Below are 17,746 nucleotides of genomic sequence, written 5' to 3'. Positions count from 1 at the left end.
AGATCTATCACACCTATTTTATTTCCCAATATAATTCCTAAATTTGTTTCCTTTTGCTAGTTTATTTCTTCATTTCTCTCTGTTCGACGATTCGCATGGTTTATAACAGGGGTATATCGAGCGAGTCGATATATTCATTATCGGGTTTTAATCTGTTCCTTGCGGTACATTCCGATCGGTAGAAAGGACGGAGTCACAAGTCAAATGAACGTTATCATTTCTGTGTATACCCGAGGGGGTGTAAAAAGAAGCCTCTTAAGAATCTTATCGAAACGTCCATAAGCCATAGATAATCGTCGTCATCATGCCATAAAATAGTGTATGTGTAAGGTAAATATGCGAGAACTGATATCCGAGTGGAGAAGAGTATGAACATATGTATACATACCTCAAAAACAAAATGCAAACGTGTAACGTAAGGTCAGAAAATAAAACTCTACGTATAAAAATCTTACTAAATTTCTAATGATATTCTTCACAGGATGAAAAAAAAAAAACGAAGCAGGGATTATTATTCTTTCCTAATTCCATGTCCGATTTCCAAATTACAACAACGCGTCAGTTATAAGTGATAAAAAAAAAGGAATCGTAACAATAATATTATACTTCTAACCCTTAATAGAAACGAGTAACCGCGTGTAACTTGATGTTCTGTCAAAATCAGCTGTTTCTATTGAACCACGAGACCCAGAGTAGCACGCACGTGGTTTACCCATCAACCGAAAAACATACGTCGTTAGGAGTTGCTTTTTTTCGTCATCATTATTCGTGATAAGGAAAAATACCGTGTCGTTAATAAAAGACGGCTAATTCTTATTTCTTGCGAGTTGTTTCTTTATTTTATTTTTTTCTTAAACTTTGTCCATTCATACCGTATCCAAGTACTTTCGATGAATTTTAAGTAGACGGTTAAACCAGAATTAATAATATAATTTCTGTTACAGATTACTGGATAATCAATTTCCACTTTCGAATTCGTTGCTAATATCTCATAAGTTACCCAGTGAAGTTTTAACGCGGAACACCATAGAAAAAACACGTTTATTAATGACTATGATAATAATAATAATGAAAATGGCAATGGTATAATGAAATGTTATAAATGAAAGGAGACGATGAGACGGTGTGTCGCACGCCTACACACGACACCAAGCATATTTTTCTCCGTAGCCTAAGGGGTCAGGGCGTGGAGAGAGCAGAAGAAAAGGGGGATCGTCTGCGTATGTGCTCGAAGAAAGACGACAGAGACATACATACAGTACGCCGGAAGTGAGGTACAGTTAGGTACTATAACAACATGTCCATAGATCAGAGTGTAGGCCGATATCTCTTTTGAAATGAAAGTGTACAGTATATGGATACGTGATGTCTACTCGCGATCTAACGAACCGGCAATGCTAAATCTGTAAAAGATAATTATAAAAATATCGAGGGATGAACGAACGAACGAACGAACGAACGAACGAACGAACGAACGAACGAAAGCTCCAATTGTAGTAAAAGAGCACTATTCAAATGAGGATGAAGACCGAAGGATGATGAATAAAAATGAAAGAGAAAAAGATCGCAGATGAATAATGAAGTTGTAATATCTCAGGATAACTCACGTAAGCTGTTGTGATACTGGTACCCCTGATCATATCCCTCATTTCCGCGTCAATTTGGGTACTATTGACTGCTATTCCATGCACAGATACCGGTGTCGAAGGCATTGTCATTGTCATCACTTCACTAACCATCTCTCTAAAGAATCATCTATATGTATAGAGAAGTGCAGCGGTGATCGAGAGATTTTTTTCTCCCCCTTCGGACAACAGCTAATTTCTTTTTATCAACACCACCGCCACCGTCAGATATGAAAAATTTATATACATATATAGTAGTATTATCGAAAAAGTTTTTGAAGATACGGAGAATGTAGCTGTTATTAGGTTTCTTTTATTTCGATTTCGATAAGTCAAGTCAAGTCGGTGGTTGTATTTCGTATGGGGAGTTAAGGATCACGGTTCACTTAAACTACTAGTTGTTACCGTCCGGTATTCATGAAACGCTTAGGGCGAGGTAAGGAGACCTGATGCCATAGCAATTTCCATGATGGGAAGAAGACAAACACTCAGAGAAAACAGCGGGCTTCTTTATCAGCTTTCACTCGAAGAGTTCTCAAGGAGCTCAGTGCAGCCTCACCGTGGCCATAATCGTGAAATTTTCGAACCACCACCGTCTCACTCTTTTCAAGATGAAACTTGATACACTATTTTTTTTTTCAATTTATCAGCGATTGGTTTACGTTTTTAGATGCCACTTTTCCCCGTTTTCCTCTCGTGTTATTTTTCTCCATCTTGTTGTTGAATTGTTATTTAAAATGTATAAAACTTTGAGTAATTTGAATACTTAATGTTAGAATCGCGATTATTTCATTGGTCATTCAATTCGAATCCAGCTAGAAAGAAAGTACTCCCGTTTAAATCAATACCTCAAATGCCAACCTACAAAAATCGTCGGTACCTAATACTACTAATTGCATTATAAAATATCAATGAAATGAAGAGATTAGTTGACAAAATTCAAGAGATATACCAGATACTCTTTATCCTGCACAATTCGTCAATGAAAGAAAATATAATGCCAGGTATAAATAGAAACTACGAATGTAAATTCACAAACAATTAAAATATCGATTAAAAGTTAAAATAATAAAAAAAAAAAAAATGAAGAATGAACGTTGATAAATTTTTGTAGGTCTGATCAAGGTTTTGGATGGTTTATAATTCACAGTCTGCGATGAATCAGTAACTTGATTTTTAAATTTTCAAATATGCGGGAAAACTAATCCAAGGAATCACTTGTATCAGATGAATTAATATTTGTAAAACTCATGGATGTTTCCTTTTTAACACAGCCACCTATCTTACCACTGAGAAAAAGAAACGCATTTAATTATTGCGCTGCGTCTCTTTTTCACGTTGTTAACTAATCGACTACCCAATACTAACTAAGGACTAAAGCAGAACCACCAGGCTGTTATTCCATGAGTCAGCTGACTGCAAAGAGTGCTGGTGCTGTCTGCTCTCTGACTTTCAATTAGCATAGGACCTCCATTGTGGCAAACGCGTGGGTAAGATTCCGATTTCTCACTCAGTGGCTACCTCAGGTGGTTTGAATTGTCACTAAGTAATTTGAACTTTGCGTCCTCGAGAAATGATAGCAGCAATTTTAACATCGCATGAAATCCTGATGCAACTTTCGGTAACTAAGTTGCATAATATGTAACCAATGATTAATGAATATCTTTAGTCAAAAGTAAAGATGTAATACGAGGAGAGAAAGGAATCGAAATGTTTCTGTTGCTTTTTTATCCACACGTTTCGACAACTTGGTATTAAATTACTTTACGGAGACATGAAGAGGAACCAGTTAACAGCGAGGTTAAGAGAATTATAACAAGTGAGTATCGATATCGTATCCCTGCTCTGTCGTCATCTGGAGTATTAAAATAATAAAATACCAGTTGTTCTAAGACTGGAATGAAACAATCAAGCAGCGACGATTCGCTTACAATATTCCCTATAGTGTACAAGTAAGAGAAAGAGAGCTAATAATGGTCATGGCGAGATGATTCTAAATATAGTGTTAAGTTGACCGATCTATTGAGTTTTTTTTTTATAGACTATAGTTGTAAAACTTGTGCTAACTCCTTTTTAGACATCCCTACAAGTACCTGGGCTGAACTACATCCTGAAATAAGCGAGGGCACTGACCCTGGGTACTGAGAGATCCAAAGTGCATCGAGTTTGAACAAGTATTTGTTAATTATTAATACTGTGAACACTCTTAGAAATGCACACAGAAAATAGTTGGAAAACGTCATTTGAGAGAAATTTGTTGCAAATGTTAAAGCTAGTAGAAAAAAAACAATTGAGAAGAAGGCTTGCGATTTTCAAAGATTGAGGCAATATCAAGATATGTTTAATGGTTTTTAGGAGTGTGATAATGCGATTACTAAAAAACCAGATTGAATTTCAAGACTACGTTAAAAAAATACCTCAATCTCTCAAGTTTCAATTACCTTTTATCAAGCACTGAGAAATATGAATGAATATAGAAGAAATATAACTTAGTGTTTGTATTATACTAGGAAACTCAAAATAGTGTCAAAACCAAATAATTATAAAACTAAGATTTGAACATGATCGAAACAATATCCGCAATGAATATAAAAAAATATCAAAAAACCTAGCATTTTGCATTAAAAAAAAACAATCAGTGGTGAAGAAGTACAGAAATCAATTAATTGCATTATTTTTTCATAATTAAGTTGGTTAAGCAATAATAAATATCTCATTTTATAAGTAAATAAAATCTCTCGAGCCCAGTAGAAACAGATCTCAGATCAGATAGATTTATACACTATTTAATAATGCACAAGTTTTCTATTCACAGCTCGCAATAATCTCACGTATGATATTTTTGTTTATTTTTTTAAATCATGCATAAAGCTTCAAAAATAAATATCTCGTGTTGATTTGAAAAGGAAATTAAAGTCTGAGCAAGCCAAATGAGCTACGTGAACAATTAAGATTAAGAAAGCTATATTTTTTTTTACCTTAAAACAACCGTACACAATATGAGCTACGTAATTTTATTAATAATTTATTTTCTTCACTGAAAATTTGTCATTACTGTGCTACTTTTGGTGTCAATTATATACTGTTTCAACCAGGACCCTGTATCTGCTTAATTAAATGATTTAAACTTACCAAACGAGTCTCAGATGTGTCTGAAGCATGATCCGAGTCTCCAGTTCCATGTCTTTGCTCTCCACTAATCCCAGCACTGCCTTTACGCCGATCTTCTCCAATGTTACGATCCATTGTTTTGAAAACATCTACGGATATATCAGCCACTGGCACACTAGCACTAGCACTAGCACTAGCAGCGCACTCAGATCTTGAATCTGACTTAACCGACAAGGTATCTTCTTCGATTGACGACGATTTGTTGTTCGCTGGGGTGAATAGACGCGAAATGGCATTCCACATCCAGTTAACACTGCATTCCAAATGGGAAATATAACAAACGCAAAAATAAACTGGTCCCAATTTTTCTTATCATATCCTGGGAGAAAAATCAAAATTCAAATTAAAAATAATAATAATAATAATAATAATAATAAATAAGCGAAGGGAAAATATTGTGTAGAGTGCAATATTCCAAAACTCTTCTGCTTTTGATAAACAGATTCGATTTGAACGACAGGGTTTAGAGGTGTGTTTCTTTTTCCGTCTTTCAGTTGGTATGTTTTGATTTCTTATCACAGTTTTTCTCCTCTAGGTACTTAATTCGAAAAGTACGAAAACTTTGGGCACACACATATCATTTTTCTTCAAAGAGACGCCGTTCAACGTGAATGATAATGGCAAAATGAGAGAATTATTACACCCTGAGAATGAGTGACGTGTGTAAACGGGTAGGTAGATGTACTCGGAGGGAAAGAATGATTCACCCTGTCGTTCATAGATTTTTCTCTTTTTCTTTTCGAAGCGGTATGAAAAGACAGACGCATGTAAGTATATGAATATGAATGTATGCAGGTACGTACCTAACTAAACGTAACGATAAAAAAAGAGTCGAGAAGAAAGTGGGTGTGCGTGTATTTAAAAATAACGGGTGGAGGTTATTGAGTGACGATTGGTATTAATTCGGATTTTAAGAATACGAATGTGGATTAGGTGTGAAAAAATCGGTAAATCAGACAGCGACGTCGCACGACAAAGGACGGTTGAACACTCGGTAGTTTTACGAGTGGTATTTAATTGACAGCCAGAGGATAGATCCACACTATCAAAGAACGGCCCGTGGTGCAGACATCGAGATGAAATATATCTCTTCTCGCGATTTCTTAGTGTGTCTATCTGATAAATTCACCAGCTTACAGGCGAGAACACAGCACACACACACAGCACCGAATCACAGTTTGTTAACGAGGGTTCGTTTATCCAAATCACAATTGTCCGGGTTCGCGTTTACACTTCTAATCGAAACGTCAAATTACCTAACGCGAACAACAACCATTTTGCGAAATATATCCAAGCCTACTGCACGTTTGCCAATCGTCGTAAATGAATGCCTCCATTTTGACTACTTGCGAGTGCTGCGAGAGCCGTCACTCGAGTACGGGATCGAAATTTTTCGACGTATCGAAGTGCTGAGATTTGTATACGGATTTCTGTTGCCACTAGCGCCATCTAGACTGTACTCCGATAACCTGGTCACGAAAACATCCGACAAACGAGCGGCAAACTACTCCGTTCGCAAACACACTATATCGACGGCGGGGAGCGCAGGCGCTAGCTGGACCGCCATTTTTGAATAAGCCGACAGCACTGACTTAAAAAAAATTTTGAATACTCTGATGAAACTTGAATTGTTATTCGCTTATCGTTAGTATAGTCATCGAGAATACAGAAATAGACGGGACAAGCTTACTGCTCGCTGACTTCACGACAAGTGATGCGAGGGATGTTATGAAGGAAATTATTGGTGTCGGACATTTTGCATTGTGGGGTAACGTTATAGAACTTGCAGCCAAACTTTATGCCCAGAGTTGCAAATAAATATGCAGCAGGAAGGTATGTACATAAAAACAGCAAACCTCTCGGAATTTGGTTGGTGAAGTAGACTTAAGGAAGGAGGAGCTGAATGGCCCGACGCCAGTTACGGTATTTTATGTTAACACCATTTAACATTGAGGCGCTATAAGACACCGGAACCACTCGAATCCACCCAGCCGAAGGAAATATTACGTCCTTAAACATCTTTAGTCAACGCCATAATCGTTACCTGGAAATTGCCAAAAGCTGTCGCGAAATGGGTCATTTTCAAATTTGATATCAGCACAACGTGGCCATGGACAACGAGGGGAGTTTCGGTACAGAAATTTCCAACCGCTACTAACTTCATTAAAGTTGTAAGCCCTGTAAACGAGTCTACGTTTTATATAGCGGTTTGAATAATTGAATTCCAATTCTTCAGACTTTTCACCGAAATTACAAAGTGCTTGCTCAATAATTCTTTGCATAAAGAATAAGCTCTATCCCGAATTAATGAACACAGTAGCGGAACTACAGCCAGAAAATCATAGGTCATATTATTTAGCAAGAAGAGAGAAAGCCCTCTGCTGACGTTTTTCTGAGTTTTTGAATAGTTTATATAATATATTCATACTTTTCGCGATAAATGGCACCAACTAGTTAATGTCCTATTGATAGTAAGTCGATAGCATACCTACAGAATATTTCAAAAACTGAAGGCCGTAATACAGATTTGAAATATTTTTACACAACGTTCAGAGTCATTTTCATTGAAAAGTAATGATAAGTCGTACATATTATAGGCATAATCATAACTAATTATTACTATAACTGATCGTACCTAAGCTAATAATATAAATAATTAGCGTAGCTGAAGAATCATGTAATTAAAAACAAAATAAAGCAATATGATGAAAAATAATAAACTGTAGGAATAAATTAAAACAATTATGGATCTAGCTTGGCAGCTTTTGCAATTACTTGAACAGCCGCCAATGCTTCCTTAGCAGTTGGAATTATATACTGAGCTGGCAGAATAAATCCATGCCTTCCCTGGTCCCTGAGCTCAATTGTGTATGCATATTTAATTTTGGGAATCGCTTTTGCCCAATCATCTGCTCCACCGGATGCAGAATATAAAAGGGAAGCACTGTTTCCAACTGCATAAACGCTACCAGCACCGCCTGCTGATTTCATAGCTGCCGCTGCCTGCTTTCCAACTCGCTCCAAGTCAGCGTAATCTGGTGGTACACGTTTGTCGTAGCCCCAAGGATATAAGATGTATTGGCCATAACTATGGAAGGTTAAAAATGCCTGGAAAACATAAAAAATGAAATTTTGAACGTGCTGATGTAGATAAAAATTTAATTTGACCTAGATTTCTAGAGTTGCAAATTAGACGTTTTAAAATTTACCTTGAAGTTTGCTGCGCTTGTAGCAAAGAAAGACTCAATAGCCTTTGTTTCTGGTTCAGAAAATGGTCCAGTGCCAGCAAATATTTCTCGACAGGGTTGTTTACTGGTCCCCTGACCACCCCATCGATAACCAAAGTTCCTGTTTAGATCGACACCAATGCAAACACCACCTTTTTCCGGATTAGCTCTGTTCTTTCTCCACAAGCGATCACCTCTGAAGGTGTACTCGTAACTACACATAAATAAATCGTGAGGAATAATGTTTACACTTCTCTCAGTTTGTACTAAAAAATATTTTCAAGCATCACTTCACGCCTTACCCGTCAGGATTCACCACTGGCAGAATGTAATAATCTGCTTCCAGCTCCTCGCTGTTTTCGACCAGGTACTGGATAATGAAAGTCACTGCTGCTGGCGATATCCATTCTCGGGCATGAATTCCTCCATCAATCCAGAGTGCAGGCGCCTTAGCATTTCCATTGCTGATTCTTAGTACCTATGACCGTTCGGATACGAGAAATAATCAATCTCAATTTTTCCATCATTCGAAATTTCCACAAATAAAAAATAACTAGGTCTCACCTTGAGCGGTCGACCTTCAACCGAATTTCCTATACTCATAACGGAGCATAGATCAGGAAAGGTCTCAGCTAAGTAATCAAGGTACCCTGTGATGTCATCCAGTCGATGATAGCTGGACCACTCCATTCGGTGGCCTAAGAAGAATCTCTTTACTATTAGGCTTGGGGTATAGTAGTCGATGGTGCAGTCTGTGTTATCGTACATCTCGCGAATTTACGCAGTGTAGTGATCTTGAACAGGCGGTAATTATAGAAGTCGTTTGATAGCTTGCAATATACTCCATGAATGTTGTCAAACGTTTAAAATGTCATCAACAAATATTTTCTCCGACCGCTTCAGTCTTCAAAAACACTTTGCAACATTGTAAACTCGTGAAAATTATTATGCCCATAAGTGGTCAAGCTCACCCCTGTAGCGCCATAGGCTGCTATCACTACTAGCTACAGGATAACGAGGAAAAGGATATGGAGATGGATATCTAGGAGCCTGTGACCGCACCCGCACCCGCACCTGTACCCCGGTCCCTGGCTCCCTGGCATATGTACCCTGCCACCAAGCATGTCGTGCTAAAAAATTACTATGAAATTCAGGTGATTACGAGCGCAGTGCAGACTTTCAGAAACCAGAAATCTGTCGGAAGGCGAGCGTAAACGAGATTTGCGTAATATAAGTTTTATTCGAATTTTTTGAGCTGCATATCTGATAATAAAGTTTCCAGAGCTCTTGTAATCCTTTGAAAAAAAGCACTCATTGGTACAGATGACTCTAGTTTTCTTCATAGGTATAGAATCGTCAGATTATAACAAATTGAAGTCATTCATTATAGTTCGCGCCACGTGGATAATAATTATAGAAGTATTGCACGTACCGAAAGAGTAATGCGCTAGTTTATATCAGCCAGCAGAGGCCGTGTGGTTTAAAACTCATGTGAACTGTATGTTAATTAGTTATTGTCATTATAAATATAAGGATCCAGGTCACCAGGTTGAAACTTTTGAATTGTAAATTCTACAGATAGAGTCACATTCTAATGCTTCGATAATTGCTTGTCTAATTCACGAAGACATTAATGATATTTTTTCAAATTCTTCGGCACGTTTGATACGAGATTGATCGTAAACTTTATGTAACTGTTTTAGAAGCTTTACACCGTTCTCCATGGTGCGACTGTTAATTTGAATTCACTTGTTGAAAACTAATAAATCGGTATTTAAACAACAAAAAAATTAAAAAAGGTAGGTATGTTAACAATACAAATTCAGTTCCATCACTCCGTAATTATTCAGCAGTGAAAGATAAGCAGAATAGAATAATATGTACCAATCTTTTTTTTAACTTCACTCAAAGTGGCATACACATGCGGAATTTCCTGATGACGCTCCCAAGTCCGCGAAATAAATAAGCGGACGCAAGGACTAAAATTGCATTAAAGTTGAGAATAATACATTGAAATTGTTAATTAGTTGAATGGGTGCCGTAACAGACGCACAATGAAACTTTCTGCAGGATATCAAAGTTAACTAAAATTGGAAGATACGCGATTGGCGATGACATAAAAGTTTCGGGCAGAGAAATTAGATTAGCAGTTATTTAAGTCCCCACAAATTAGTATGCAATTTATGTTCTACGAAACTAGTAATTGAATATGAACCTTTCCGTCCTTCGAGTTCCTCCATTGACTCTATAGATGGGAGTGGGTTTTCCTTGTCTATCGCTTGTTGCAAATCCATAATAATAACGTCGTAATTGACGTTTCTCTCTCTCAGGAACCGCGTTACCCTCGGGATATCGTCGGGGCGTACCAGAACGTCGACGGCAGTAGCATTTCCTCCCCATCTTGTCAGATCTGCGCGTATTATGCAGACAAATAATAATAATAACACATCGAGCCTACTGATAGGTTTGTCCTCCTCCAAAAATATTTAGTTTTCTTAAGCTATATTCAGCGTGTAGTAAATTTGACGTACCTCCTCTGTCTTGAAGATAGGATAAGAAATCGAACTGCTCCTCGGTAGCGGAAATGCTCCAGACTTGTGAACCCTCATAGGTAACACGTTCTTCCGGTATTCCAACGGCTCGCAATACTACCCCGTCCGAGGGTGCATCGGAAGGCGAATTTATCACAGCGGAAGAAACACCTTGAAGAGCGATTAATGCGAGGAGAAAGAGCCCGCGGATCCACCTTCGTGAACCCCGCGAAATTGGAGTCGATGACACTATCTGCCGGTGCATTGTCCTCAACTGGCCTGACCGCTACTTGGCTCACCTCTTATATACTATAAGATACTTGAAATCACCGCGACGCCCTCGGAGACCGCATTAGACCAGGTAACGTAACGGTACCAAGCCAGTCTGGATAACTCCAGCACACGATCGGTGAACCTTATATTTTTCACATACATAAAGGAAGAAGTAAAAAATTTGAAATTATAAAATGATGAAATTCTTGCTAAAGTAATCAAAAACCTTTCTTCCTATATCGCTGAACCGCTAAAACATATAATTAATCTAAGCATTGTACAGTCTACATGGCCGGATGTATTAAAAAATGCTATGATAATACCTATGTAAAAGAGTGGTAATAAACACTTAGTAACAAACTGCAGACAAATATATTATCTCTGATTTCCAATATTGCTAAAATATTTAAAAAAATAATCTACAACTGAATTTTTAACTTTTTAAGGGGACACTACAGTGAAATTTTGATAATATTGAGTTTTTGATTTTCGTAACGACTAAAAAAGATGCTATCAAAAAATCCTTCCAACAAAATTTAGATTATGGTAGTATGTGTCCTGAAAAAAAATTTCATCACATCTTTTTTAGTCATTTGAAAAACAAAAAACTCGATATCACTGAAATTTGACCGAAATCCCCCCTTAAATAAATATAAAATCTTATCAAAAAAGCAATTTGGCTTCGTTAAAAAGTTTAGAACAACTGATCCACTGGATAAGATCACCAATTTGTTTCTGGAAAAAAATAGATAGCAATTTTCCGATAGCTATAACTTTTGTTGACCTTATAAAAGTATTTGACACAGTAGACCGCAAAATTCTTCCGGATAAGATGTACAACTATGGAATCAGAGATGTTGCTCATAAGCTTTTGGAAAGTTATCTTGGTATTTAATAGGCTAGAACGAGTTAAAACTAATGTCATAGTAAGTGAATTTATGACCATAAATACTGGAGTGCCTAAAGGGACAGTATTTGGAAATTTGTTGTTTATATTATGTATTATTATATATGTTTATATTATATGTATCTGTATGGCTATCCATATAATCAACTGTGGAACTATAGTATGGGGGGAGTATATTATAATAATTTCAATCTGCTGCAAAGGTTACAAAATAGAATTTAAAAAATTTTAAATAATAAAGTTATCACCACTAAAAATACATTAAGTTCGAGTAAACTCTTCTTGCTGCAATCTATAGATATTACATCTACCTCAGGAAACAGGTCTAAAAATCTGCAAATGCCAAAAATAAGGAACAGAAGAAGCGAGAAGAGAAGTCTGGTCATAGCAATTACATTATTTGATGAACGACCAAAAGAGTTAAAAACATTAGGGGGAAAATCTAGAAAATACAAATTAAAACAATGGATTCCGATCAAAGTTTAATATTTTTTCTTGTTTTGGCCTGATATTAAATTTTATTTAACTAGCAAGAAATGGAATTATTTTAGAGAATACTGCAAAATGTAAGATGTAGCATGAGATTTTGTTTTTTGTTTTTTACTTTATGTTTGTATATTTTACATTTTATATTCATATTTATAACTACACACAAAGTGGTAAAATTTAAATAGAAGTGTTTAAGAAATTTTCAGTTGTAATTCGTACGTATGTTGTCCAGCCGTGCGCACGCGGAATAATTTTACCTCTGCCGGATTGCTATTTGCACTGTATTTAAGTACATAAATATTTAGTACTAAATGCATTGGATTTGTAATTTTTGCTGGTTTCAGTAAATAAATACACAAGTATGCACGAGTTTTGACGTTCGCGGCAGATGTGATTTCCGTACACGGAAACGAGCTATGCGACGACATACCGTTTCGTTCCCTAAATAAAAATCTGGGCTCGAAACTTTCAACATTGAGTAATCACATGCTATCGATGGTTACTCCACTCTTTCAGACTCGAATTACAAAATAACAGAACGGTGCATTGGAATTACTAAATTTACATCCATATAATTTTATCTATTCTCGAATGCAACATGCAACAATTGCCATTCTGATCTGCTGGGAAGTTTTTCTTTAAATTTCGGAAAACTTGTTCACTGCACTTATAGCAGCTAGTCACTTTTCTAAGAATCATCGCACTTCAGACAAGTACCCGTTACAAAAATAATACTGCAGGTGAGATCTCTGTGGAAAAAAGATTACATACTGTAATATTTCAATTATTTATTTATTTTTTATCTGTAAGAGACGAAGTACGAACTTTTTTACCCTGAGTAAATTAGATTCGGAAGTTTCGCACTTCCTAATGCACGTCACAGTTGGAAACATCATGTTTTCAAAAACTCATCCAACCGCATGGTCGTATCTCTTGAATTATTGTACACTATTGACAAGTGTGCTTCAATTAATATATACAAAATACAAAAATCCGTAAACAAGATCAAAAATAAATGCATGTCAATTTTTCAACTCGTTGAACGAAGTATAAAACAAATTCGTAACGTGTCCATTGAATATTTTCATCAACACAAATATGAAGCACAGCCTTATTTCAATGCAACTAAGACATTGTCCCATCAGTTTGTTCCATCGGGACCTGATCTACCTGTAACTTTTGGCATCTTCTTATTTGTCGAATCTTCGAGTTCTTTCGGTTTATAATAATGAGGTGCTACTTCAAGAAGCCATTTACTCTCGATCTCTGTTACCTATAAATGATTAAGTAAGTTAGACACTCAGTTCTTCTTCAGAACTTTAAGATTAAAGCGTGATTTTTATTCCCAAAATGTTAAGTAACATCGTCACCTGTCGCATGAATTCTTTGGTAGTAAATACGAGCTCATGATAAAGCAGCCATCGAGGCAGTTCTTGGAACAGAGAACTATTTGGATGGATGGAAACAGTCTGATTGTGTTTGGCTGTTTTGTAGTGACCACCTTTCGAAAGGCGTGAAACGTGATAAAAGTAACCAGCCGTTATTGCCTGTAAATTAGTTGTAAAGAAATATCAAATCTACAATACACATACGAAAATAATATATAATCAGATCAAGTTAAAATTTTCAATTCACAACAATACCTTTCGTATGTTAATTGTTTCATCAATACCAGATACCAACTCCATTTCAACTCTTTGCATTAAGCCTACAAGTTGCTCTCTGACATCCCTAGCTCTCTTCATGGATCTGTCAAGTACGAAAATTAAATTACACTTAATTTATTGTTACCATATTCATTTATAAGTGGTAGATACTAAACGGTTTTGAACCATAACCTGATCGAGATAAAAAAGCTCGGGCAAAAAAAATTACCTATGCTGAATAAAGTTTTCGTAACACCAGTGGGTGCTAAAGTCGCTCTGCTGCCACTGATTGTAAACGTTCAGTAAAGTGAGATGATCCCCTCCAGGAACGTGAAAATTTTTTCTTGCAGTATCTGCATGGATGATCTTGTCTTTTGGACGGTAAAAAATAGCTCCATTAACAGATAGCATCGCAGCAATAGTCGCTATCTCCTCTGAGCAACGATAACGTTCACTAGCTAAGAGCATTTTGGCCATCATCGGGTCTAGAGGGAACTCCGCCATCCTACGACCAAGTTTTGTCAGTTCTCCACGATGATTCAGAGCCCCTAGTGCGTACAGCTGTTCCAATGCCAAAACCAAGGTTTCATGCGGTGGAGGATCCAAAAAATCGAAATGTACCAAATCGTTTATGCCTAGTGCCTTCAATGTCAACACTGCATTACCTGTATTATTAATTTTGTTCATGTACACACTAAAGGGACCTGCATGTTCCTATATCAGGCTGTCATGTTCACAGATAGTATTTGATTCCATAAAAGAAGTAAGATTGACTCCAGAAAAGACATTTTGAATCAACAATTGTCCAAAACTCGATTTTTATGCTAAATCTTAATATACAAAATTATTCTGTTCTTGCAAGGAATTTAGATCAAAATTTGCTTGAAACATTATTTTTCACCTCTAGTCGCTTTGTAGAGATCTCCCTACCAGATTAACAGATGTTATGACAGTAACACGAAAATGACTGGAATTGCCAATACAGTCACGTTTGTTGTTCTCTGTCTCTGTCGAAGTTAAGAACTTTGAGACTATCTCTGAGATTGACAGCCAATTTAAAAGTATACTATACCAAGATTAATCCTTTGTATTTCAGGAACGGTGTTATCTTCAAGTTCGTGCTGATACGCCCAAGCAGTATACAAGCGGAAGCATTTTCCTGGTGCAACTCTGCCAGCTCTGCCTGCTCTTTGGTTGGCAGAAGCTTTACTAATTGGAACAACCATCAAGCTCTCCATTCCTGTTCGAGAATTGAAATTATTCTGTTTGGCAAAGCCAGGATCAATCACATAGACGATATTATCTATTGTCAATGATGTCTCGGCAATATTTGTGGCGAGGACTACCTGTTAAGAAATAACCAGCTCGATTGTAATCAACAGAAGAAGTTTAGTCAACTATTCAAAATTGTAATGGAATGATTGTTACCTTACGAGCTCCAGGAGGTGTAGGTTGAAATATCTTTGCTTGCATATCACTCGGCAAGTTAGCATAAACTGGTAAAATAAGAAGCTCAGCCAATTTAGTCCCTAATCTTCTGACACGTTCCTGCAACATCTCTTGGCATGTCTCTATCTCATCCTGACCTATTAGATACAGTCAAACTTGTTACTGAACTGTGAACGAAAAAGTTCAGCCACAAATATAAAAACGAAATATTCCAACTACATATTTTACTCAATGCAAATTGAATAAATGCGTACCAGTAAGAAAGACAAGTACGTCTCCGGATGGTTGAGTAGCGTGTATTTGAAGAATAGACACAACACAAGCGTCAATGTAATCAGCCTCAGGTGCCTTTGTATAGTAAATGTCAACGGGAAATCTTCGGCCAGGAATGCGAAAGATTGGTGCCTCGTCAAAAAATTCACTGAACTTCGTAGCATCTAGTGTAGCCGAAGATATCAACAGCTTGAGGTCTGTACGAAATCTTGTTATATCTTTGACCAAACCAAATAAAATGTCGGTATGCAATGTTCTTTCATGAGCTTCGTCTATGATCATCACACTGAAAATGTAATCAGATTAAATGCTTTTGATTATAGCCTTAAATATATATGTATCTATATAACGTCCTTTTGCTATCAAACATCTATGTAAGCAATAAATTGAGCGCACTGTACAGTTGCTTGGGGTAGAAATTACGTGGAATTATTGTCAAAAAAGTTAAACATACGCTTATGGACAAATACCTGTAAGTAGCAAGATCTGGTTCACTGAGGAACTCACGATGTAGTGTTCCGTCAGTCATATATTTGATACGGGTGCGCTGAGAAGTACAGTCTTCAAATCGAATAGCATATCCAACTTCGTTTCCTAATTTAACAGCCATTTCATGTGCAACTCTTGCTGCGACGGACATTGCAGCTACTCTCCTGGGCTGAGTGCAGCCTATAACTTTACCGTCATCAGCAAAACCAGCCTGATATAAGTACTGTGGAATCTGAGTTGTTTTGCCAGAACCAGTTTCTCCCTCAATAATTAACACCTGTTCAAATATGACATAAGTCTTGCAGTAAAAAAAATTACAATGGAAATGAGTAAAAGTGACATAATACAGATTTCCAATTTTACCTGATGATCTCTGATAGCCTGTATCAAGTCATTTTTAAAAGGATATATAGGAAGACTTCTCTGTGTCTCTTCAATGGTAGTTAAAACTTTCATTTCCTTCGGGGGAGAAACAGCTTCTCTCTTATGCTTGGAACTTCCTGGTATCTGCAGTGCCTGGACAAACTCTACTTCATCTTCCAGCAATAGATCATAATCCTGTTTAGCTGTAAAAAATTAAATATTCCTCAACAATTATAAACAAACAAATCTTACTGATAACTGTGAGAAGAATTATTACCTTTTCTGTCTTTTGCTCCAAAACGAAATACTGCTGACGACATCTGGTCCGATTCCCATTTACTTTGCTCAGATTGTGGCGGTTCTGGATCGACAATTTCAGGCTCAACAGCATCTTTCCCTCGTTCATGAGGCATGTGATACCTTTGCACCCGCTCCATTTCACGAGCCTTTTCATGTTCTTTAGCAAGCTGGAGTAGCTGCTTTTTGTGTTCTCGCTCTCTCTTTTCTCGCTCAGTCAGGCTGTTGGAAAAATTTGATTCATAATTTTGAAAATCATTATTTTAATCTGACCAGAGAAGTATTTTACTTCTGCAAAACTCACATCTCATCTCCAAAGAGATATTCATCGTCTAGTATGTCAGCCTCGAGCTCAGCTACCTTATCTTCCTTTCGTTTCTCTAAATACTTCCTCCGCGATTCCACACGAAGTTTAGGAATAAGCTTATCACGAGATTGAGTTTCCATAACCTTAAGTCGCTTGGCGGCTTCCGCTGCGAATTTGGTAATATTAAGTGGGTGAATGTCACCGCTACGTAATTCTACAAAGCTGATAAAACAACTTCGGACACTTTGCCTAAACTTACCAGCCCCGGATCCAGCTGGTGTCGCAACCTTGCGTACTTTGGTATCATCCTTGGACTTGAGACGTTTGGCAAATTCATCCCTTTCCTTGATATCCCTTTTGCGCCTTTCCTCTTCACTGTCACTGTTACTGTCTTCTGTCGACGATTGCTTCCTCCTATACTTGCTCATTTTCTGTTGCCGAAATGCTCAACAACTCATCTAGGCTAAGACTTGAATTATATCACACCGGTTTATAACTGAAAAGAAGGTTGAAGCAGACTATTAAATTTCGATCTTATCGTAGGACAACAGATAAGTACTTACCAGCAGTTATGATAAACGTGTGAAAATTGTTTATCGTGCGTATTATACGGAACCGGGAATGATACGATTTTTCAACAACAAGCCACGATGTAACAAAACCTGACAACTAATTTAAAATAGTTTGAAATGACCCATA

The 17,746-nt window shown here is 37.0% G+C and overlaps 3 protein-coding genes across 17 annotated transcripts in view; all 3 read right to left on the bottom strand.

Annotated features, from left to right (window-relative positions):
• Nucleotides 1-6,194, bottom strand: part of LOC124406037 (patronin) — a 40,552-nt gene extending 34,358 nt beyond the window's left edge. For 3 of the 14 annotated variants that reach the window (XM_046881358.1, XM_046881363.1, XM_046881367.1), the window contains exon 1: nucleotides 4,758-6,189. In XM_046881358.1, coding sequence (XP_046737314.1) covers nucleotides 4,758-5,039 — 282 coding nt within the window. In that variant the 5' untranslated portion in view covers nucleotides 5,040-6,189. Of the gene's footprint in view, nucleotides 1-1,607; nucleotides 1,805-4,757 lie in introns of those variants that run through there. The other 11 variants (XM_046881366.1, XM_046881372.1, XM_046881369.1 and 8 more) reach the window with 9 other exon arrangements.
• Nucleotides 6,195-7,463: 1,269 nt separating this feature from the next.
• On the bottom strand, nucleotides 7,464-10,865 carry LOC124405825 (carboxypeptidase B-like). Its single transcript, XM_046881050.1, has 6 exons — nucleotides 10,555-10,865; nucleotides 10,239-10,433; nucleotides 8,588-8,721; nucleotides 8,326-8,501; nucleotides 8,006-8,237; nucleotides 7,464-7,904 (listed from the first exon to the last, which is right to left on the bottom strand). The coding sequence occupies exons 1-6, from the start codon at nucleotides 10,817-10,819 to the stop codon at nucleotides 7,539-7,541; spliced, it is 1,368 nt and encodes a 455-aa protein (XP_046737006.1). The 5' UTR covers nucleotides 10,820-10,865; the 3' UTR covers nucleotides 7,464-7,538.
• Nucleotides 10,866-12,996: 2,131 nt separating this feature from the next.
• LOC124405823 (probable pre-mRNA-splicing factor ATP-dependent RNA helicase mog-4) lies at nucleotides 12,997-17,737 on the bottom strand. Of its 2 annotated transcripts, none has more exons than XM_046881043.1 (13): nucleotides 17,611-17,737; nucleotides 17,307-17,543; nucleotides 17,045-17,213; nucleotides 16,721-16,962; nucleotides 16,444-16,646; nucleotides 16,062-16,357; nucleotides 15,573-15,877; nucleotides 15,298-15,455; nucleotides 14,942-15,215; nucleotides 14,099-14,534; nucleotides 13,867-13,972; nucleotides 13,594-13,770; nucleotides 12,997-13,496 (listed from the first exon to the last, which is right to left on the bottom strand). In XM_046881043.1, the coding sequence occupies exons 2-13, from the start codon at nucleotides 17,473-17,475 to the stop codon at nucleotides 13,365-13,367; spliced, it is 2,667 nt and encodes an 888-aa protein (XP_046736999.1). In that variant the 5' UTR covers nucleotides 17,476-17,543; nucleotides 17,611-17,737; the 3' UTR covers nucleotides 12,997-13,364. The 2 variants fall into 2 exon arrangements, with proteins under 2 accessions (XP_046736999.1, XP_046737000.1); XM_046881044.1 differs by having other exon boundaries at nucleotides 17,307-17,518; nucleotides 17,612-17,660.
• Nucleotides 17,738-17,746: the final 9 nt, after the last annotated feature.

The sequence above is a fragment of the Diprion similis genome, chromosome 4 (genome assembly GCF_021155765.1).
Source record: "Diprion similis isolate iyDipSimi1 chromosome 4, iyDipSimi1.1, whole genome shotgun sequence".
Taxonomy (NCBI): domain Eukaryota; kingdom Metazoa; phylum Arthropoda; class Insecta; order Hymenoptera; family Diprionidae; genus Diprion; species Diprion similis.
The sequence above is the reverse complement of the archived record's forward strand: the minus strand, read 5'-3'. Positions and strand labels throughout refer to the sequence as shown.

Excerpts from the sequence above, each read along its gene's own strand:
- LOC124405825 (XM_046881050.1), bottom strand. The coding sequence starts at position 10,819 with ATGCACCGGCAGATAGTGTCATCGACTCCAATTTCGCGGGGTTCACGA. Across the intron at positions 8,502-8,587 it reads TTGAAGGTCGACCGCTCAAG|GTACTAAGAATCAGCAATGG; the intron begins GTGAGACCTAGT and ends GAACGGTCATAG. Across the intron at positions 8,238-8,325 it reads CCAGTGGTGAATCCTGACGG|TTACGAGTACACCTTCAGAG; the intron begins GTAAGGCGTGAA and ends ATTTATGTGTAG.
- LOC124405823 (XM_046881043.1), bottom strand. The coding sequence starts at position 17,475 with ATGAGCAAGTATAGGAGGAAGCAATCGTCGACAGAAGACAGTAACAGT. Across the intron at positions 16,963-17,044 it reads TATCTCTTTGGAGATGAGAT|CCTGACTGAGCGAGAAAAGA; the intron begins GTGAGTTTTGCA and ends TTTTTCCAACAG. Across the intron at positions 13,771-13,866 it reads AAACAATTAACATACGAAAG|GCAATAACGGCTGGTTACTT; the intron begins GTATTGTTGTGA and ends ACTAATTTACAG.